Source organism: Aspergillus stella-maris (genome assembly GCF_047715825.1).
Source record: "Aspergillus stella-maris strain CBS 113639 unplaced genomic scaffold BDV14scaffold_24, whole genome shotgun sequence".
NCBI lineage: Eukaryota > Fungi > Ascomycota > Eurotiomycetes > Eurotiales > Aspergillaceae > Aspergillus > Aspergillus stella-maris.
In genome coordinates, this window is record NW_027396818.1 from 272121 (window position 1) to 293497 (window position 21377).

Genomic DNA, 21377 nt, shown 5'->3' on the forward strand with positions numbered 1-21377 from the left:
GGTTCGGTTCCCCGCGATAGAAAGTTGCCCCTCATCTACTCCGTACTATCAAATAGCAAAGCTACATTTCATGCATTCGAGATCCTTCAACTTGCATATTTTCTTCCTCTCTCTTATCAATTAGCTACACCGATAGAGAACAGTGTATTGCACACATACCCATCTCACAATGTCCCACGGCACACTGTGCATTCTAGGCTGCGGTACGCTCCGGGCAATTTCAACACCCCTCCAGCTCAGAAGAAACCAGTTGCTAATATAAACTAGGAAACCTCGGCACCGCAATCCTCAAGTCCCTCCTCGCCAGCGAAAACCAACTATTCACCAAGTACATCGCGTGCGTCTCAAGCGAGGGATCAACTCAACGTCTAAACACGCAATTCGCCGAGAACATAAACAAGAACCTATCCATTTCAAAGGGCGATAATGTCTCCGCAATCAAGAATGCGGATGTTATTATCCTTGGATTAGATCCAAGCGTTATTGCTTCTGGCCTTAGCCAGGACGGGATCGCGGACGCGCTTGGGAACAAGTTACTTATTAGCGTTGCGGCCGGGTGGACAGTCGAGAAACTCTACGAGGCGTTATACGGGCCGAATCTCTCTCAAGAGGATAAAGTGAAAAAAGCAAGTATAATCCGCACACTACCAACCATAACCGCACTAGTCGGCCAAAGTCTCACAGCAATCGAAATCAACCCCGTCTCACCACCAAACGCATCCCATCTGGACCTCACAGATGCCATCTTTACCTCCATCGGCAAAACACAACATATCCCGCCCTCCCTAATTGACGCTACAACCGCCGTCGCAGGGAGCACACCCGCAATGTTCGCGATTATAGTCGATGCGATGGTCGATGCCGCTGTTGCCGTTGGTGTTCCGCGGCCGCTGGCGCAGGGGATGGTGCTGCAGAGTATGAGCGGGAGTGCGGCGATCATGCAATCTGGGACTAGTCCTGCGGAGTTGCGGGATCAGGGGACTAGTCCTGAGGGGTGTACGATTGGGGGGGTTATGGTTCTTGAGGAGAGGGGTGTGAGAGGTGGGATCCAGAGGGCTGTTAGGGAGGCTGTTACGCTTGCGAGACGTATGGATGGGGTTGGGCATTTTAATGATACGCGGCCTTGAGACTTGAGCCATTACGGTAGAGAAATTATGAGGGTGGAGAGTGGAGGTGTAAATAGGTATAGATTTATCAATATATTGTTCGTTCATTTCGATTGTCATTCCTGGATGGACTTTCGGTTTCCTGAGTTGAGATTGGTTCAACTGTTTTTCATAGACGAGAAAATCTTCTCGAAAGCTATTTGTTCTCCTTGATGTAATCCTTGATGTTTGGTCTTGCCTCGAATGCCTCCTGGAATTTGACCAGCGATTCAGGGAGCTCAGCCTATACTATCGTTAGCATGTACCCAAGCAAGTCAGCACCCAGCGCAGAAAGAATCAAACTCACGGGCAGAGTTCCCGTTCTCCTCTCATTATCAATACTCTGATAAACCGCAAAATCGGCATACGTGACCTTGTCTCCAAGCAGATAAGGTCCTGCAGACTCAGAATAGTACTGGCCTATAACCTTGTAATACTTGGGCACAACGGTGTCCTTGTACTCGGCTGATGCGCCCTTGAGGGAGGCGACCCATTGCGACTGTTTCGCTTGTCAACATTATTCTCCGGAATGTTAGGTGCGGATCTCGAGGAACAACTTACACGCCAGTCAATGTAGACGTCAGCCACAGAATCGACAATGTACTTCTCCTTGTTTGTTTCGCCGTCGTAGGCGTTGAGTTCCCGGGCAAGGAAGCGGAGGGTGGGAATGTGCTGGTTTCATAAGTAAATTTTCCACTCAATCAAGAATAATATCAAGCCAAGGAAGGCGACAAACCTGGTTGTAGATACCACCCTTGTACTCCAGCGCAGGAAGCAGACCAGTGCGGGTCAGACCCTGCTGGATCAATTTCTCGCTGGCGGCGGGCCAGGTCTCGTCCCAGGGGTAGAAGCTGTCCTTCTTGTCGATACCGGCGTCTTTGAGGAACAGGCTTTCAAGTTGTTAGTATTTATTGTCGTCTTGAGAAAAGAGACATACTTGAGGACTTCACCGCGACCGAGTCGTCCGAGGGTGAGGTAGTGGTAGGTTGGCTGGGACATTGTGAATACTTCTGTATCTGTATCTGTTGTTTGATGAGTGTAGAAACCAGCGCGGGGCATTGAGGGGTTATATAGACGATCCCTTTCTCCATGCTTAATCATCGCATACAAAACAACAGCAATGGCGATGACGATGAAGTCACGGGATGAGATGCGGCACCGCATGTTCCCAAGGTCCTTGTACGCTAGCTGAGCTGTGCAACTCAATTGCAAAGCCCGGGGACTTATAATTGGACAATGGCATTTGGAATTCCCAGAATCTTATATTAATATCGTGCTTAGCATGTTTGTCCTGGTGCCAACACATGCAAACAGCTGGGGTAAGCTGGAGTAAGCATCCCACCGGCTGAGCGGGCCAACCGTGGTAAGCTTGCACCCCGCAATCTAGACCGGACGATCGGTGGAAGGCATGTAGACCCTGAGCTTGCAGGGGTTTGCATATTCTTCAAACTAATCAATCCCGAACCACCGAGGCTCCGCGGAGATTGCAGAAATCATGGCCTGCAACGGTAGTTGAGATAACATTGAGTCTCAGTGCGGTTGAGGACTGACTATGTGCGATGGCGGCCCGTAGCCCTTTCAGAGACTTTGTTGGCAATTTGTTTTCTATTAGAGAAGACCTAGAACAATTCATAATTGAGAAGACAAATCAAGTAGCAGAAGAATTTTTGGGCTGAAGTAAAATGAAGTCGCGGCCATCGCGCCTTCAGCTTACGTCGTACCTACCTAGCCCTACTCATCTACCTTTGAGCCCGAGCCACTTTGCTACTGCCTTACTAGCGGTAAATTGTCAATTGCTACGAAGTCTTCTAATTAAAAGAACCCTAGTTTCACATTTAACACATATCCAAGCTACCTCGACATACTACCTCCCTACTCTCGCTAAAGACACCCCCTCCGCCCAAGTCAAACCGAAATATCAACATGCACCTCCCGTGCCTTCTTAAAACTCTCCCTCTGCAACAACCTCTCCGCATAACCCCTGTAAGCCGGATACTTACCCCCCATATCAAACCCAAGCCTAAACCCCCAACAATAAAGCACCACAAAAAACGGATCAACAACAGTAAACCCCTCCCCAACAGCAAAGACCCTTTCTGTTTCAGCAATATACCCCTCAATCTTCTCATAAACCTCCTGAACAACTTCCATCCCCCGGGCTTGAATAGACCCATAATGCTCCTTATTATTCGTAAACCGCTCACTCCGCCAGATACTCCCTACAGCCTGTGCATGCGCGACTGTAGACAGCCAATTCAACCACTCATACACGCGAATTGTTTCCAGCGTGCTCTTGCCGAATAATTGTGCGCCAGGGGCGAGGGAATGGATTGCTGTTAGGACAGCGGCCATCTCAGTGATAATTTCGTTGTCGATGGTGAGCACGGGGACGCGGCGTTTGGGGTTTATAGCTGTGAATTCGGCGCTCATGGAGCCGACGCGGGCTAGGATTGTTTCGACGGGGAGATTGGCTTCAAGAAGGGCGACGTGGGGGACGAAGGAGCAGGCGCCGGGGGAGTAGAAGAGTTTTAGGGAGGGGAGGGTGTTTGGGGGCGTAGGTTGGAAACACATTGTGGTGGTTGGTTTGGTTGGCTTTGAAGAGGTAGGGTTAGTTGGTTGTGCTCGATACGCGCAGAGGTTGGAGCGCTCACCTACTAGAGCTCAATGAAAGGTCAGGCTGGTGGACTTTGTATCTATGTTCTTTATGTCGTACAGGATATGTCAGGGTATCTGGGTTATTATATATATAGAGAGAGTGGGGGCTTAGTCGTCGCTATGCTCGCCAGACCGAATGCTCTTCGTTGACAACCCACCGGCAGGTCTACAACAACATAATGTCAGTGTCTAGGCTAGAAGCGCCCAGAACACAAAGCTTCGCAAACGCAAGATCAATCTAGCTAGAATCAGCCGCAAGTAAACTTTCCGCGATAGGTCAACTCAAAATCCATGAATCCGCGATGCGAATCCTCATCTCGCCAATCTCACTTGCCTCGCTTAGCTCGCTTAGAAATCACTCTACTATCAACCCCTGCAACCAGGATTATCAAGCAACGACAAGCTTCGTATTTGGAATGTTTGAGTATTTTGACACTGACTAATGAATGATTGACGTATTCTTGTATAGATGTGTTTATATTGAGTCCAGAGATTTAGAGGGGGGGCGAAGCCATCCGTTCGCGTACAGTACCTACCTAGCAGCATACAAGCACTCAATTCCAATACCCTCAATCCTCACATCAGCCATCGACCTTCACCATCACAATGCAAAACTCCGAAGCAAAAGATACCCTGGACCCTGAATCCGGCTCCGACTCTTCTACTCCCTCCCCCCTCAAAACCGGCATAGGCCAACGACCACCCTGCTTCAAAAGCACCCTCCACGAAATCTCCTTTGTCCTCCTCGCAACCCTCGCAATGGCAACAAACAGTCTTGTGACAGGCGCAATGAACATCGTGACGGCCTCAATAGGCGCAGATCTGAACATGTCCCAGGCGCAGATTACTTGGATTAGCGCAGCTACTACGTACGTTCTCGCCCAGGCTCTACCATACCTTACCTACGAGCGAGCCCTAACAGAGTGCAGTTTAACAGCCGGTGCATTCCAGCTCCCACTAGGCCAACTGACTGATCTCCTCGGGCGCAAATCGCTTCTCATACTGGGAAGCGCAGGATTCAGTGCTTCGGCATTGTTACTCGGTTTCGCCAAAAATGCCTTCTGGATGGATATTGTCGCTGGTCTTCTTGGTCTCTTCTCTGCACTCGTTGTTCCTCCCGCGGCGGGTATACTAGGCGCCGCATACGACAAGCCCTCGAAACGAAAGAATTTCGCCTTTGCATGCTTTAGTGCCGGGACACCTGTTGGTTTCGGGATAGGGAGTATTATCATGGGTGTTGCTGCGAGAGTTAGTGGGTGGAGGGCTGGGTTCTGGGTTTTTGCTGTTGTTTGGGCTTTTCTTACCATCATTTCGGTCTGGGTTGTTCTCGGGGGTATGGAGACTTATGAGGTTGATAAGGGGTTTAAGAGGAGGTTCGAGGGTGCGATGAGCAGGTTTGACTTTTTGGGGACTTTCTTGACGGTTTTTGGGGTGGGTTTGGTGACAACTGGGTTGACGTGAGTCCAGATTTACTACCTCTCCCTCTTTGTTGAATATATGGCGAGAAGATCCATATACTAACTGATTGAATTAGACTTGGTCCCTCAGACGGCTGGAAAACAGGGCATGTCATCGCCATGATAATATTGGGCTTCTTCCTCCTCGTTGCATTCATCTTTTGGGAGAATTACTGCCAACACCCGCTTATGCCGCTGCATATCTGGAAAGATACAATATTCGCTTTGGTCCGTAGCCCGCTCTCTCCATCCTACACCCATTCCCTATCAAAACCCTAACTAACAATTATGATACCAACCAGTTAATCCCAACAACCCTCCTCGGCACAACATCCCTAATCTCCTCAAACTTCTGGCTCGCCCTCTTCCTGCAGGAACAACAGCACCTTTCCCCGCTCCCCGTCGCAGTCCGGCTCCTGCCTCAAGTGATATCCGCAGTGCTAGCGAACATCGTCGCAGCGAATATCCTGCACCGCGTGAACAATACAGCCATCATGGCGTTCGGGGCGGCTATGTATGTCCTCGCTAATACGTTGCTGGTTGTGCAGAGGCCGAATGCGATATACTGGGCTTTTATATTTCCGAGCTTGGTTACGAATGTGCTGGGGTTGGATTTGCAGTTTAATGTTGCGAATGTATGTCTCCCCTTCCTTCTTCCTTTATTTTTGTTCTGAGTGAGGCTAATGTTAATGACTGTTTGGCGCAGATGTACGTGATGCAATCCCTCCCAAGTAACCAGCAGTCTCTGGCTGCCGGTATCTTCAACATGTTTATTCGGCTCGGGACGACGATTGGACTGGGTATTTCGACGGCGGTGTATAGTTCCATTTTATCGCAGGAAGATGCCAAGCTCGAGAGTGAGAGAGATGAGTTCAGACCGTATAAAGCAGCGTTCTATGTTTCTGTTGCGCTTGCAGTCATGGCTTGTCTCTCTGTGCCATTTTTGAGGATTGGGAGGCAGGGCGTTAGTAAGGAGTAAACGGGTACCATACTATTGGCAATGGGTTCAAAGGCTTGTTCTTGAATAGAGATAGATCGCGCGATACAGACAACCTGAATCAATCATACTAATTCAAAGTCTGTACGTTAACCATTACATCTGAAGAGTATATTTTCCACTATGTATGCAACAGAATCGCCCGAGGACTTTGTAGCCCGGACTGCCACTGACTTCACTAACAGGCCTAATCTACGTCGAAGAAAAAAGAGCAAACGACCTTCGACTCAGAACCAGCCAGTCGTCTACAAACACCAAATTCTAGATCCTGAATCTGACTGATATCTTTGTCAGATGTTTGCTCCGTTGTCACTTAGGAATACGAGGTAGGGATTTGAACTCTTCAGCTCATCCCACATAGCCGAGACCCAACCCAGATCCCGACCCAGTCTGCAGGCGTCATTTGTCGCTTGCCTTAACGTCTGCCCTGCAGTAAGCGTGCCTCCACCTAACAATGGGATCTGCAAAGTATAATATGTAGCTAGGGACCTGCTGCGCCGATGTCTCCGACGATTGATATTATCCATATTTCTTGACCATACAAGGTTACCATAACCGTCCTCCACTACCTGTACTACGACCAAATATACCTCCCGCGGACATTACATCCAACAACCACCAACATAACGAACCAGTCCACTTCCAAAAGCACTTACCCCATAGATACTAGATCCACTCTACCTAAACGGCTTCTATATCCATACCCACCACCAACCATCAAACAAACCCAATGCCCTCCCTCCATTCCTCCCCCGGAATCCAAGGCTGGCACCCCGGCGAAAGCACCCTCCACAAAAAACTAAACTTCTCCTCCGCCGTCGAAACCAAATGGCGCTCTATAGAGCCTCAACTCCGCGAGCAGCACCGGGTATTCCACACGTCTAATCTCCCCTTCATACCCATGACAGCCGTCGACGAATTTGGTCGGCCGTGGGTGGGTATTGCTGCTGGTAATTCGGGGGAAGTGGGGTTTGTGAAGGGTGATAAGGGGGATTTGAGGCGGCTAGAGATAAGGGGGAGGGGATGGAGGGGGGATCCTTGGTACGAGATGTTGAGGGGTTTACCTGGGGATTTGAAGGGGAATGAGGAGGGTAGTGAGGGTATATGGAATGAAGAGAGGGTCTTGACGGCGGGATTGGGGATTGAGTTTAGTACAAGGAGACGGAATAAATTTGCGGGGAGGGTAAGGGGGGTTGAGATTATTGAGGATGATGCGGAGTTTGTTGTTGGTCTTGAGGTTAATGAGGCTGTTGGGTAAGCTTCCACCTTTCCAATTTCCCGTCCCTTCTTTGGCCTTCTTGAAAAGTACTGGGTTAACAAACAATGGCTCCGACGGGATTGTGTAGAAACTGCCCTAAATACATCAACACCCGCACCCTAGACCCCTACCCAAGCACGAACCCACGCCTCATCCACCACGTTCAACACATGCAACCTGGCGACCGGCTTCCAGAGGAAGTAACAAATATGACAACAGCAGCAGACACAATCTTCATCGCGACCCTGTACAAATCCACCCCTGCCACCTCATCCAAGTTCCCCTCCCACGCAGGAATGAACGCCCGCAGCGGCCTACCAGGCTTCATCCGCGTGAATCCCCGCGACGGCCACACAATCATATTACCAGATTATTCAGGGAACAGATTCATGTCGAGCCTGGGCAACATTGAAGCGAGTGGCGTTGCGGGGTTCACGATCGTTGACTTTGAGAGCGGCGATGTTCTTTATCTCACAGGGACCGCGAAGATTCTTATCGGAGCCCCGGCGATGGAAATCATGAAGAGGCATGCTTGTGTTGTTGTTTTTAAGACGACGGGGTATACACTTGTTAAAGATGCTTTGCCTGTTAGGCAAAGGGTTGGGTCTGTGGTTGGAAGGAGCCCGTATAGTCCGAAGGTGAAGTATCTTGTTGAGGAGGCGGATTCACAGGGTAGTGCTGAAGGTACTCACAAAGCGTGTCTCGATAGCGCGATTCAGCTCTCTGACGACCTGGCTGTATTCAAATTCAAGATCCTTTCGGGACCTGATGCGTCTAGTCCGCTGAGAATCAGACCGGGGCAAGCTATCGTGCTAGATTTCATGGATTGGTTGGGTCCGCCTGTATACCAGCACATGGCGGATTCTGCGCCGGGGTCTTTGAACGATGATCGTGTTCGAACGTGGACTGTTTCCAGCGCGCATGAGGATCAGGACGCAACGTGGTTTGAGTTGACGATGAGGGAGATGAAGGGTGGTGCGGTTACAGGTGCTTTATTTGATATCTTGAGATGGGTGTCTCCGACCCTAGATGAGAGGATCGAAATTGGAGAGCCTGTTGTTACAGATATTGTTGGCGTGACAGGGGACTTCTTTCTTGCCGGGAATGAGATCAACGCGCTGTGGGTGGCTGGGGGGGTTGGCATGACGCCTTTTCTGGCGATGCTTGAGGCGCTGGGACACCGTGAAAATGCTAGGGGTGACATTGTCTTTGCATTATCTACCAAAGAGCCTGATATAATGCTCGGGCTGGTCGGAAACCTGCTCAGAAATGTCCCGATGTCGGTCAAAATCAAGCTGGACTTGTTCACGCATAGCCCGATCACCATTGACTTCCAGAGCTTTGAGAGCGAAAACATCCACATATCCATACGCAACGGCCGGGTGGGTCCAGAGTACTGGAAGACCATTTCCCAGGGGAGAGATGTTTTGATCTGTGGACCAGATGGGTTTGGGAACGCGGCTGTAGAAGGTCTGCGGGCTGCTGGGGTGCCGAATGGAAAGATTCAAAGGGAGGGCTTCTATTAATCATTAGGCATCTAGTTAACATGATAATACATTACAGTCTGCTAAGACCAGGTGGAACCGCTGATATGGTCAGCAAGTGCCCTGTTTAGATCGAATTTCCAGTTCTGTGCCCAATTCATCCATTCCTTCACGACGGCTTGACTTGACAGCCACTCGAAATTGAATGGTTGAGCATGTGTAGCAGGTACTAAGTCGAGAGTGGTATCAGAGCTATTGCAATCTTTTGACCAGGTTGCGATACCTAAAAGACAGTTCTCTCCGACACTGTCATTTGGCCCACCATAATATGAGAGAAAATCCTTTCCGCCGGCCCGAGGAAAAAGTACTGATACTGCGCGTTGTGAAGGACATCTATACCGCTCAAGAGCCGAATTGGTGGTTAGCCTTTCTAGCGTAAGAAGAATGTCTAGATTTGTAGCAAAAGCGTTGCCGTCGAAAAGGCCATGGCTGCCGATTTCCTTCAGTGTATGGACTGTCCATCGCACCCATCTTGGGTTCGGACAGCAGTGGCCGGCAACATGAAGCATAGTTGCCACGCTAGACTTGATACTCTCGCACATCAGTCGCCGGTTATTCCTTGAGGAAGTGCAGATTTCTAGAAATGTCGTGACAAATCGCAAGCATTGGTATAGAAAGTAGTAGGTGTTCAGCTCTGAGCTTTCTCTGTCGCCGCAAATGCTGAGCGCCCACATAAGACGCATGTTGTAAAAAGTGTATAGTGAGAGTGTAAGGCAGGCTTCTTCCGTCACATTCGAATGTGGATGTGGCGGAAATGTGAATTGATCTAGCATCCGATAGGTAATCTTTCCTGGTCTCAAACAGTCCTCGTTATCAAATCGCGAGAATATCGGACTGTTTCGATTTTTCCACTTGATCAGCATGTTATGGAAGTTCACTATTTTCGTTCTCGACACGTTGCTGAGATATGGGCCAGCTGGGTTCCAGATGAGATTATGAAGTTCCTCGTCATCTGCCGCAATGTGCAGCAAATACTGCGAGGTATCAGAGGTGGAATCTGGTAGAAAGACAGTCGTAGGGAGGCGATTAAATGTTGCCATCCCTGGCATCGGTAGCGCTGTACGAAGCGTGGTCTCCAGGTCTCGAAGTGAAGACTCAATAGATGCAATATCACCATCTTGAGCGGGCAAGGCAGAGCACAGCTCATGAAAATAGTAGCCTGCCGTACGTGTGTGACGGAATGCAGCGGGTAGATTACCATTGAAGCACTGTATAATCTTAGCAAAGCCCGAATCTATAGTTGAGGTCTTACCTCAAAGTATGCAAGAAGTACAAGCACGCCCACTAAAAGAGACACTGATGTCTTTGCTTGTTCGAGGTTTTCCGACAGTCCTTCTAGGGCTCTGGTGTAATTTCGAACAGCAATCACTTTCGTGTCCATGCCTCTGCTCTGATCAATCTCGTTGTGCTGTGATAGCATCACAACAGCGCGGTGCATATTTCCAAGCGAGATGATGGCGTCATAGATGTACTCAGTCTCCCAAGTCTCTCCACAGAGCCTGTCCCTCCAGAAGTACAGATCACCCGGGGAAAACAAGGTATCTACAGTGCGAAACAAGAATTGGTGGTAGGCCAGGATATCCCGTGCCCGCTCATGCGGCCGCTGGGTAAGGTCAGGGCTGTTCGGGAGGCAAACCAGAGGCAAGCCATCAGCGCGCAAAGTTGGAGAGGGCGCATTAGTCTCTTGCTCGGTGAGTGAGCCGTCTGAAACTGAGCGAGTGCGCTTTCTCCGCGGGAGTTCAACACGTCGTTGGCGCTCGTATCCGGCGCATTGAATATTTGCAGCCTCGCATCGTTCGCAGGTTGGGTTGCGCTCATCGCATTTGACCCGTCGGGCTCGGCATGTGAGGCAGCCCGTTCGCGTTCGACGTCTTCTGTTGTCCATGGTACTAGATTTATTGGCAAGTGTGTTGAAATCAGGGTTTAAATAAAGGAATGTAAGTGAGTTCAGCTGAAGAATGGATGATGATGATGACAAATCAGGGACAAAGTGAAGGTAACTATACGGTTAAAGCGGCAACTCTATCCAGCGCCCGACAAAGCAGATCCCGATGTCTCATTTTGCTTCTTCCCGGAATGATTTGTATTGTTTGTCACGTTTGAAAGGTGCGATAGGTGTTCTTTCCCTCCCTAGTTAATTTCCTATCGCTTCTTCTTCATAGGAGATACTTGGTGCTAAAGAGGTAGGAGCGGCTGCAAGTCGCTCCTTCCCTATCAATGCTAGATGTATATTCTACTGCAGACCAAGCCAAAGTCATGTATCATTTCATTTCATTATCAACACTCTGATGAAAGTAAGACCGCAAACCCATATTCGCCAAACAGCCAAGCCCAAAAGCTGGAATAATGCGCGCGCACCGTATTACCGTCGCAGAGGGCAAGTCCCTCCAGACAACCGCTGCCCTATCCCGCCACGGTACTCTATATTGCCGGTTATACAAGTCCAGTCCGAGAAGATGCAATGGCGTCGCGGCAAGCTGCGACATTACAGGAACGACCATCTGCGTGAAGACCGTCTTTGAGTATGGATGTGTCGCTAGTGAGTCTGGTATGACGTCTGCGCAGCGCTGCGCGAGCGTGAAAGAGCCGTAGATTGTTATCGCATCTCGAACGAGAAGGGTAGCTGTTGCGGCGGAGGACCCTGTCTTCTTTGGTATGGGGAGAGGCTTCTTCGCCGGGTCAATTTGACTGGAAGTGCCAAAGAGTTGTGCGAAGCGGATGTCTTTCCGTACTCCGAGCGGGACGTTGACGAGGAATGTAAGGACGAAGGTCAAGGCGTCGGAGATGGCTGGGTGTGTCTGTCTTGTAACGGTCTCTGTACCATTTGCGACGGTGTATGTTGCTGCGTAAAGGGTGAAGACGTGGCCATGAGGGCGTGAGAAGAGGAAGCTCCGGGGGTGACTGAGGGCAGCGCGGGTGTGGGAGCGGAGACTTTGGAGGAGGGGTTTGTGATATGAAGCTTTTTCGACGAGAGCTCTGCTATCGTCAGTGCTATCACTTTTCTGCTCTAGAAGAACTTTTGATATACCTATCGATTATTGTCACCGATGGCGAAACTAGTAGAGCTGACACTGTTGCCGCGGTCAAGTCTCCTCCCAGGCGCAACCAGTTAGGGTTTCCGCAGTATTCGCCTGCACTTGCGACCATTTGCTCCATCTCGCAAAAGTTCTGCTTCCAGTTGACTCTGGCAGATCAAAACCGAGATATCTACTTTTTAGTCACTGATTGCTTTCACCGACGCAATCAATCGGCCCCTCTCCCGTTTGCTGCGATAAAGTGGTACTGCAGCTGTTGTGTCGCGATGCGGGGAAATCCACGTCGGATGCGCTCCCGACGGTCACCAGGATAAAGCTGTCGCATCTTGGACATTTCTTTCCAGTCTTCAGTTTCTTCTCCTCACTCACACAGCACAATGGCTTCAAGCAGACTTCTTACACCAAGACTCTCTACCCCTGCGCGTCTGCGCCCTGTCTCTCTTGCCCGGACACAGCTCCGGACAAAGGCCACTGTTCCGTTCAGACTTCCCGATGCGCGGAACGAGCCTAACGTAAGTACACCCAAACGCTTTACCTACCTTCAATTAAATGACTTACCAATTGAGTAGCCTACATACACACGCGGCTCTCCTGAGCGCCAAAAAGCCGAAGCAGCCCTCGCCGAGCTCCGCGCCAAACTCCCCGTCGAAAGCCACATCTACTACAACGGCGTGACCCAGCAAGCAGCCAAGTCGTGGGACCAGCCCATCCCAGCTGAACATGGCACAAACTTCACAAACTACCCCGTCGCTTCAAAGGAGCAGGTCTCTGCTGCCATTGAGTCCGCTCTCAAGGCCAAGAAGGACTGGGAGAATACGCCTTTCGTTGACCGTGCCGCTATCTTCCTCAAGGCCGCCGAGCTGGTCACTGGCAAGTACCGCTATGAGCTCATTGCCGCGACCATGCTTGGTCAGGGCAAGAACTTCTGGCAGGCTGAGATTGACGCCGCTGCTGAGTTGGCCGACTTTTTCCGGTTGAACTGCAACTTTGCTGCCGAGTTGCTGGAGAGGCAGCCTACTCGTGGCACGGATGGAATGTGGAGGTAAGACGTCCAACAATAATATGCTTGGATCTAGCTAACGATTCAGTCGCATGGAATACCGTCCCCTTGAAGGCTTCGTCTACGCCATCTCCCCCTTCAACTTCACCGCGCTCGGCGGCAGTCTCCTCTCCGGCCCAGCCCTCATGGGCAACGTCGTCCTTTGGAAACCCTCCCCCTCCAACATCTACGCCAGCACACTGATCTACAAGATCCTCCTCGAAGCTGGCCTCCCTCCAGATGTCGTGCAATTCGTTCCCGGCGACGCCGAAGAAATCACCGACGTCGCCCTCGCCCACCGCGACTTCGCAGGCCTCAACTTCATCGGCTCCTCCGACGTCTTCCGCTCCATCTACGCCAAGATCGGCGAGGGCATCGGCAAGAAGACATACCGCGAGTTCCCTCGCGTCGTCGGCGAAACAAGCGGCAAGAACTTCCACCTCATCCACAACACAGCCGATATCCCCAGCGCAGTGAACCACACTATCCGCGGTGCCTTCGAGTACCAGGGCCAGAAGTGCTCCGCTACATCGCGCGCATACATCCCTGCCTCGCGCGCCGAGGAGTTCCTCTCCCTGCTCAAGGCCGGCGTGCAGGAAATCACAATCGGCAACCCAGACAAGGACCCAGAGGCCTTCATGGGCCCCGTCATCCACCGCCGCTCCTTCGACAAGATCAAGTCTATCATCGACGAGAGCAACAATGATCCGAGCCTTAAATTGCTCATCGGCGGTACATATGACGACAGCGTCGGCTTCTTCGTCAACCCTACCGTTTACCAGACCGACTCGCCTACCCACCGCCTCTTCAACGAGGAGGTCTTTGGCCCCGTGCTCGCCGTCCACGTTTACCCCGACGCTGAGTGGTCTTCACTCCTTGAACAGGTTGACCAGGCTGGTGGTGGCTTTGCGCTTACCGGTGCGGTATTCGCTAAGGACCGGAAGGTTATTCGGGAGGCGGAGGACGCGCTCCGTTACTCGGCTGGTAACTTTTACATTAACTGTAAGACTACGGCGGCGTTGATCGGGCAGCAGTCGTTTGGTGGTGCGAGAGCTTCGGGGACGAACGATAAGGCTGGTTCTTCAGATATCCTGAGGCGGTTCACGAGCCCGCGTATGATTAAGGAGGAGTTTTTCCCGTTGGATGGGTATAAGTATCCTAGTAACCACTAGATAGCTTTACTACGAGTACGACTGTATATGATTGTTAGATGAATAAATTGAACTGCATTGACTTGAACTGAAAGGAATTGAAAGAATCATTTTCGTAACGCCTCGTATACCATCATCACGTCATACGCCCAGTAGTCGAGACTTGAAACTCCGTACGCAGTAACCACAAACCGACAAAAGACCCTACGGATCACTTCCCTTACTCCAAGTCTCCAACGCCACAATGAACCCGGTGTCCTGATCCGAGCTCATCGCCTCCAACGGCAGCTCCGAGTTAGGGCTAGCCAGTTATCGCCGTACATATGTGGGGCAACCCCCTCCTCCCCGCCCGGCGACCCTCCCGAAGCCTTATCACCGCTACCAATAACCACTACCGGTAACCCTCCCGACACACCTATGGTACCCATCATGCCACGACGCAAGCGAGCTTGCTGTAGGAGGTATATATTTCCTCGCCGCAGGCATATCCGATAGAGATATCAGTATTACATTCTGTCTCTTGGTTGAGTTCAGAGAAGAAAGGCAGAAAGCAAAAAAATGGTCACCAAAACAAGCCCCATCCTCATCGTCGGCGGCGGCGCCTTTGGTCTTTCGACTGCCCTCCATCTCAATGAGGCGGGGTACAAGGATATCACTGTCCTCGAGCAAGATGAACAGATCCCCCCGCGGTATTCAGCCGCGAATGACCTGAACAAGATTGTGCGCGCTGAGTATGAGGATCCTTTTTATACGGATTTGACGATTGTATGCCCCACTTACCCTAATTTCTTTTTCTTTTTGAGAGGTAGGATGCTAACAATGTGCAAAGAAAGCAATCTCCGCGTGGAAAACCCCCCTCTTCGCCCCGCACTTCCACCAAACAGGCTTCCTACACTGCGTATCCGGCGCAGCCCCCGAAAAAGCCATCGGGACACTAAAGCGCTTCCAAAAGGCCGCGACCGATAACGCTACCATTGCACCACACGTCGTACAACTTAATGGGCCCGGCGATATCCGGCCCTGGTTCTGGCAGTGTGATGGCTCTCTACCTGGTTGGAAAGGATACATGAATCGCTTCGACGGGTACGCGCACTCGGGGAATGCATTGGCGGCTATATACCGCGTTACGCAGAGTCGCGGGGTGAAGTTTTTCCTCGGAAGGCAGGGGAGTGTGAAAGAGGTTGTGTATAGAGATGGGAAGAGTATTGGTGTTAGGACTGTCGATGAGGTATTCCACGCTGCGGAACTGGTGATTGTTGCTGCGGGCGCGGGGGCAGGGAAGATTCTTCCGGAACTAGGAACGCAGATTGTTGCGAAGAGTTGGTCTGTCGCGCATGTTTTGCTCTCTGATGAGGAGACGAGTGCGTTGAGGGGTATACCCGTGACATATGCGCGTGATTTGGGGTTCTACTTTGAGCCTGATCCCAAGACGAATCTTTTGAAGATCTGTCCTATGGGTGGTGGGTATATAAATACGGATCCGAAGACTGGTGTATCGCATGCGCCTACGGAGCTGGAAACAAGCGCGTTTTTGCCTGGTGATGACGAAGTGAGGATTCGGAAACTCCTTCAGCAGACGCTTCCTTCTCTTGCCAACAGGCCTCTTGTCCGACGGACCCTCTGCTGGTTCGCTGATACAAAGGACTCGGATTTCGTTATCGATTATGTACCTGGGACTAAGGAGTCGCTTGTCTTGCTCTCTGGTGACTCGGGGCATGGGTTCAAAATGTTCCCTGTTTTCGGCGAGTGGGTGAAGAATCTTCTTGAGGATAGGAGTGGTGGTCAGAGTGTTGAGAGGTGGCGATGGAAGGCGGCTGAGAAGGAGGAGAAGGCTGGTGAATGGGGTGGTGATGTTTCTTGGAGACTGGGTGAGACGAGGGAGTTGAGGGATGTTTTGCCGGGGAAGACGAAGTTGTAGAGGGTTCCTACGACGTGCATGTGATTATGTTTTTGCTATGCATTTTGTTATGTTGTTTTCTTGATGAGATTGATTTATATTTTGCATATCGCTGTCTACCAGCGCGACCAAAGTCAGCTCCGCCACCCTTGTTACTTAGGGCTAATGCATATATTACTGAGCAATGGCAACCACAAGGACATTCACGACCGATATCTCTAACACCGTAGACATTCACTCCTTCTAGATACATTTTCCGCGGAAAACAGCATAATTGACGTGATATCGGCCTCCCCCTCCGTCGATACCCCATCGGCAAGCACCCCCGACCCTCGGCTGCGTCCGCCGATGTACTCCAAAAATCCATCTATAACCCCAAATACAGCCCCTCCATGCCATGAGAATAGATAATACCTACCCCTCCACTTACCCCTCTAACCCCTCCGAGCCTCAAAGCAAAAGCAAACAACTTCGAAATGGCTACCTCCTTCTTCTCCTCAGCCCCCTACATCCCACCAGACGCCATCTTCGCCCTAACAGCCGAATACCTGGCCGACCCCTCACCCGTCAAAGTCAATCTCGGTCAGGGCACATACCGCGACAATAACGGGCAACCGTGGGTTCTTCCCTCCGTTCAGAAAGCCCGCAAAATTCTAGAAGAGAAGGGGTTGTTGCACGAGTACCTACCCATTCTCGGACTCAAGGGGCTAAGAGATAGAACCTCGGAATTGGTGTTCGGAGAAGGATATGGCAGTGTTAAGGATAAACTTGCTACATCTCAGGCTGTTTCGGGGACTGGATCGTTGCATTTGGCTGGGAGTTTGTTGAGGTCTGTCTCACTCTCCGCATCTGCTTCTGGGCCTAGAGGAAAGTTACCAAAGGTGTACATCCCAACCCCAACATGGTCAAACCACAACCTCGTCTTCGCATCTCTGGGCTTCGAAGTAATCGAATTCCAATACTACAACGCCGAAACCAAAGCGCTCGATATCGACACCTACCTATCCACCCTCCGCTCCGCAGAACCAAGCTCAATAATCATCCTCCACGCCTGCGCACATAATCCCACAGGCCTAGACCCAAGCCAAGAACAATGGAAGCAAATTGGCAACATAATCAAAGAAAAAAGCCTCTTCCCGCTCTTCGACGCCGCATACCTAGGCTTTAACAGCGGCGACTATGACAACGACGCCTGGGCAATTCGGTACTTCGTGCACGACCTGGGTCTCGAAAGCGCGATATGTCTTAGTTTCGCGAAGAATATGGGTCTTTACGGGGAGCGAGTGGGTGTTCTTGTCGTTGCTACTTCGGAGCCAAATGTTGCGAAGAATACCCAATCTGTGTTGGAGAAACTGCAGCGCTCGGAGATCTCGAATCCGCCTGCTTTTGGCGCGAAGATTGCGGAGACTGTGCTTAGTGATGAAGAGCTTAAGAAAGCCTGGTTTGGTGATTTGAAGACTATGAGTGGGCGGATTATGGAGATGAGGAAGGGGCTTTTTGAGGGGTTGAATGCGCATTGTGAGTAAATCTTATTCCTGAGATTGATTGGAAATGAAATGGCTGACTATGAATACAGCATCTGGGACATGGACCCACCTCATTGAGCAATCTGGTATGTTTGGGTTTTTGGGACTGTCGAGGAGAGTTGTGAAGACTTTGAAAGGTTCGTTTAGCCCTACTGCCGCGGGCTTGTTTGCTTGGGGAATCCTAACTAATGGGCTTTCAGAGGAATATCACATCTACATGGCAGAGAACTCGCGGATCTCGATTGCTGGTCTGAACATGAGCAATGTTGAGTATGTAGCTAAGTCAATTGGGGAGGTGCTCGCGCGTGAGAAGTAAATATCTAGTTTATAAAGGTGGAATATGACGTTCATCAACAAACACACCTGCTTTCATTTAACCTAGGCAGTGATTGTCATAAGCTTGTTCGTGTCCTCATACTGTATACTCCAAGCATTCGACAGTGAGCATTGATTTTCAGCTCGATTGCAAATATGAAACTTCACAGAGCAAGGCCAGGCAACAGTCAAAGACCAATGTCGGACTACACAATCCCTCGTCTAAGTATTGCTAAAGCAATGTCTTTAGCACGGCAGAAACCTGATACCTGCTAAGGTAGCTTACGTTAGAGCGCTTGATCCATGTCCAAAGGATCTTCCATGAATATGGGGAATACAATAGAAACTCAATTCTCTCAGGGCTTTGAGTTTGGGTTTCACATCAACCCATGCAGGACTACGAGTACAAAGGCACATAACACGTGGACGTTTCGAGTCCTTTATACTAGCAAACAACTTTCCTTTCAGATCTTACACAATGTCTTGTTTGTTAAGCCCTGAACAAACAATAACCAGACGTCTCAGGAGCAAAAAGCTCAAGGGTAACAATGGATACAATGAGTATCTCGCGAAGGTCACCATCAAAGGACGTATGATATATTCTACATCAGCACCCAGCAAAAGTAGCTTTTCATACCAACGACTACAAGCATCTCTTGTCTCGACACACCATTCAACAACCCAACCCAGTTCATCTCAACACTAGGTCTCTGTAAGTACCAGTAAACCGCTATCAAAATGCCCTCCGAACAAATGGACATCCACATCACGCCCCTAAACTACCCCACAGTCAAACACCTCTGGATCGTAATCGCCGGCAACCCCAAAAGCCCCGAAGCAACATACACATACATATTCCAAGCCCTCGAGGAAAACGGAATCCGGGACCACAGATGCCTAAAATACGTTGACGGCGGCCAATACCGCTCCCTAACCCGCTCACTGCTCAAGCAATATCCACCCATCAAATTCGCTACCATCGCGCCGAACCAGTGCCATCGTGTGCCGGAGATGATGGAGAAGAGCCGCGTGAGTCTGATGAATTTGAAAGCGGAGTGGCCGAGGGCGTTTGCGGAGTATCTTTATTGTGAGGATTTGGTGGAGGATGATGTTGACGCTGGGGTCTTGAAGAAGGTTGTTAAGTTTGGGGAGCCTTCGGAGGATGCGCCGAGGGGGGTCAAGGAGATTATGATGAAGGCGCTTAGGGCGGATCTTGAAGAGACGGCTTAGTGGGATGTTGGGAGTTTTGCTTTGTTGGTTATGTTGGAGGTAGTTTATCCATGGATAATGAAGCTTTTTTTTCCTTTGCGGATTCTTCTTGGAATGAGGGCTAGGTATGTCTTCGGAATATAGGTAGGACCAGTATATGTAGACTCAGCACACATACTTAAAGACTATCGGTGTGAACCACGGGCGCCTGCAGATTCTATGTATATCAGTGTCGAGTAATTGTGTGATAGCGATTGTTCAGGCAAGAAGTAATATTGTTCAAAGGTGGTCGTCATTTCAATGAATAAAAATAATGCTAGAACTAGTCATAACATGATAACACCAACTGTCATGCATGGCGGGTATATCTACCACTCAGGTATATGTTCAAATATTTAGGTATTTACAGCTTGGCAAGCATCTTGTTGCCCTTGGAAAGGAGTACAGCGGCGTCGTCGACTAGCTCATCAACAATAGCCTTGGCGGTCTTCTTCTCGTTGACCACAGCGGCAACCTTGCCCATCAAGAAGGGACGGGCGTTGTCAATGTAGTCGTCGTCAACGTCGTCGGGGATGTTCTCCATGTCGTGCTCGACGGGAATGACACCCTTGGCTGTGAGCTGCTTAATCTCGTCTTGACGGTTGTTCTCCCAGTTGAGGATGTAGTCGTTCTTGCGCACGCGCAGGGGGCGGCCAGTGAAAATGATTGTGCGAATGTTGTCTTCAAAGCCAGAAGTGCGGACAGCCTCTTGGTGAGCCTTGGGAGCACCAGCCTCTTCGGCGAGAATGAAACGAGTACCAACCCAGACACCAGAAGCGCCAAGCATGAGAGAAGCGGCAAGAGAGTTACCGTTGAACAGACCACCAGCAGCAACAACCTGCACGGGCTTGCCGGTGAAAGAGCTGATCTTGCCCTCGCAAATCTTGGCAACAGTAGGGATGAGAACCGTCGTAGGAACATCACCAGTGTGACCACCACCCTCACCACCCTGAGCGCAAATGATATCCGCACCGATGTCGATAGCCTTCTGCACGTGCTTAGGGTGGCCAATCATGTTCATGTAGAGGATTCCATGCTGGTGGAGTCTGTCGACAACGGCCTTAGGGGGAACACCGACAGCGGAAACGAAGAGCTTAGCGCCGCTTTCGATAATAATGTCGACGAGTTCGTTAAGCTTGCCCTTTGTGTAGTCGTAGCTGGTGGCGATAGTCGTTAGCAACAGCTTCACTTGAGAGAGCGAGTTTGGGTAGGTGGCTTACTTTGTCTTGCGCGCACTTCCGCCGACTTGAGGTAGGAGCAAGTCAACGCCAAAAGGAGCGTTCTTGTCTGTGAGGTGGCTCTTGAGCTCGGCAACCTGGTCCTTGAGCATTTCAGGAGTGTATCCGACACCACCGATAACACCGAGACCACCGGCGTTGGTGACTGCAGCAGCCAGCTTGGGCCCAGCAGCCACGTTCATTCCTGCCAGCAGGACCGGGTGGTTGATCTGGAGCAGATCCGTAAGCGTGGTCTTGATTTTCTCTGTACGATTCAAAGTCAGCCGACATGCGTGTCACATGAAGTAAGAAAGGGAGGGAAACCTACGAGGAGCAGCCATCTTTGCGAGAGGGTATGAGAAGAAAAGATATAGAGTGTGTATAGGGGTTTAGAAAGTGGCAAGATATGAAGATAAGAGGGAGACAAAGACAAAGGAGCTGAAAGGAGAAATATAGAGGCAACGCTGGGTCAACCGAGGCGGAGAGACAAATGCGCAGAAGAGCCGAGGCTGAACGTGCTGAGTATGGGGTAACGGTCACGTGCCCTGGTGACAGCCGGCATCAGCTGATCCACCGAGCGGAGACATATCTCTGCCTGATCCTGAAGGTGTCAGTGATTTTCTGTCACGTGGTCGCGGGGACTTCGATAGCATGACGTTATCTTTGATGCGACTCTACGTCTCATTGCTTTTGCAGAGAGCACGTCGGAAAGATGAGAGCTGTGCCAGCGGGGCGATGGCAATTATATGCTGTCTCCGGAAATATTGTTCCTCGCGAGCGCCTGCAGCAATTCCCAAGAGCTTGCAGTTTGAAGCTCAGCGATAGCAGATCGTACGGGTCCTTGAATCAGAGGTGAATTCTACAGCCATTGTACGTGCGACGCACTTCTAATT

General features: G+C 50.5%; 11 protein-coding genes across 11 annotated transcripts; 7 read left to right on the plus strand and 4 right to left on the minus strand.

Moving 5' to 3' along the window:
- The first annotated feature begins 51 nt into the window (after nt 1-51).
- Nucleotides 52-1166, plus strand: BDV14DRAFT_172508 (pyrroline-5-carboxylate reductase family protein). The gene is made up of 2 exons (XM_073768594.1): nt 52-203; nt 268-1166. Exons 1-2 carry the CDS (start codon nt 170-172, stop codon nt 1125-1127), a joined length of 894 nt encoding a protein of 297 aa, XP_073628627.1. The 5' UTR covers nt 52-169; the 3' UTR covers nt 1128-1166.
- A 38-nt stretch (nt 1167-1204) lies between these two features.
- BDV14DRAFT_172509 (glutathione S-transferase) lies at nt 1205-2186 on the minus strand. The gene is made up of 5 exons (XM_073768595.1): nt 2083-2186; nt 1882-2035; nt 1707-1817; nt 1453-1644; nt 1205-1389 (listed from the first exon to the last, which is right to left on the minus strand). The coding sequence occupies exons 1-5, from the start codon at nt 2142-2144 to the stop codon at nt 1303-1305; spliced, it is 606 nt and encodes a 201-aa protein (XP_073628628.1). The 5' UTR covers nt 2145-2186; the 3' UTR covers nt 1205-1302.
- A 2220-nt stretch (nt 2187-4406) lies between these two features.
- On the plus strand, nt 4407-6236 carry BDV14DRAFT_189488 (major facilitator superfamily domain-containing protein; the record flags this gene model as incomplete). The annotated part of the gene is made up of 5 exons (XM_073771206.1): nt 4407-4669; nt 4730-5257; nt 5335-5485; nt 5560-5892; nt 5964-6236. The coding sequence occupies 5 exons, from the start codon at nt 4407-4409 to the stop codon at nt 6234-6236; spliced, it is 1548 nt and encodes a 515-aa protein (XP_073628629.1).
- A 748-nt stretch (nt 6237-6984) lies between these two features.
- BDV14DRAFT_199763 (uncharacterized protein) lies at nt 6985-9038 on the plus strand (the record flags this gene model as incomplete). The annotated part of the gene is made up of 2 exons (XM_073773351.1): nt 6985-7508; nt 7601-9038. 2 exons carry the CDS (start codon nt 6985-6987, stop codon nt 9036-9038), a joined length of 1962 nt encoding a protein of 653 aa, XP_073628630.1.
- A 1160-nt stretch (nt 9039-10198) lies between these two features.
- Nucleotides 10199-10989, minus strand: BDV14DRAFT_54390 (Zn(II)2Cys6 transcription factor domain-containing protein). The gene has a single exon (XM_073776995.1). It carries the CDS (start codon nt 10939-10941, stop codon nt 10291-10293), a length of 651 nt encoding a protein of 216 aa, XP_073628631.1. The 5' UTR covers nt 10942-10989; the 3' UTR covers nt 10199-10290.
- A 250-nt stretch (nt 10990-11239) lies between these two features.
- On the minus strand, nt 11240-12212 carry BDV14DRAFT_208635 (uncharacterized protein; the record flags this gene model as incomplete). The annotated part of the gene is made up of 2 exons (XM_073775449.1): nt 11240-12032; nt 12085-12212. 2 exons carry the CDS (start codon nt 12210-12212, stop codon nt 11318-11320), a joined length of 843 nt encoding a protein of 280 aa, XP_073628632.1. The 3' UTR covers nt 11240-11317.
- A 256-nt stretch (nt 12213-12468) lies between these two features.
- On the plus strand, nt 12469-14302 carry BDV14DRAFT_189491 (Aldehyde/histidinol dehydrogenase; the record flags this gene model as incomplete). Its single annotated transcript, XM_073771207.1, has 3 exons — nt 12469-12603; nt 12661-13133; nt 13180-14302. The coding sequence occupies 3 exons, from the start codon at nt 12469-12471 to the stop codon at nt 14300-14302; spliced, it is 1731 nt and encodes a 576-aa protein (XP_073628633.1).
- A 367-nt stretch (nt 14303-14669) lies between these two features.
- BDV14DRAFT_208639 (NAD(P)/FAD-dependent oxidoreductase) lies at nt 14670-16388 on the plus strand. The gene is made up of 2 exons (XM_073775450.1): nt 14670-15046; nt 15111-16388. Exons 1-2 carry the CDS (start codon nt 14840-14842, stop codon nt 16197-16199), a joined length of 1296 nt encoding a protein of 431 aa, XP_073628634.1. The 5' UTR covers nt 14670-14839; the 3' UTR covers nt 16200-16388.
- Nucleotides 16389-16654: 266 nt separating this feature from the next.
- On the plus strand, nt 16655-18020 carry BDV14DRAFT_189493 (pyridoxal phosphate-dependent transferase; the record flags this gene model as incomplete). Its single annotated transcript, XM_073771208.1, has 4 exons — nt 16655-17007; nt 17044-17696; nt 17755-17841; nt 17905-18020. The coding sequence occupies 4 exons, from the start codon at nt 16655-16657 to the stop codon at nt 18018-18020; spliced, it is 1209 nt and encodes a 402-aa protein (XP_073628635.1).
- Nucleotides 18021-18757: 737 nt separating this feature from the next.
- Nucleotides 18758-19249, plus strand: BDV14DRAFT_199768 (uncharacterized protein; the record flags this gene model as incomplete). The annotated part of the gene is made up of 1 exon (XM_073773352.1): nt 18758-19249. The coding sequence occupies one exon, from the start codon at nt 18758-18760 to the stop codon at nt 19247-19249; it is 492 nt and encodes a 163-aa protein (XP_073628636.1).
- Nucleotides 19250-19487: 238 nt separating this feature from the next.
- On the minus strand, nt 19488-20968 carry BDV14DRAFT_54395 (nitronate monooxygenase). Its single transcript, XM_073776996.1, has 3 exons — nt 20813-20968; nt 20488-20749; nt 19488-20424 (listed from the first exon to the last, which is right to left on the minus strand). The coding sequence occupies exons 1-3, from the start codon at nt 20823-20825 to the stop codon at nt 19632-19634; spliced, it is 1068 nt and encodes a 355-aa protein (XP_073628637.1). The 5' UTR covers nt 20826-20968; the 3' UTR covers nt 19488-19631.
- Between the last annotated feature and the right edge of the window lie 409 nt (nt 20969-21377).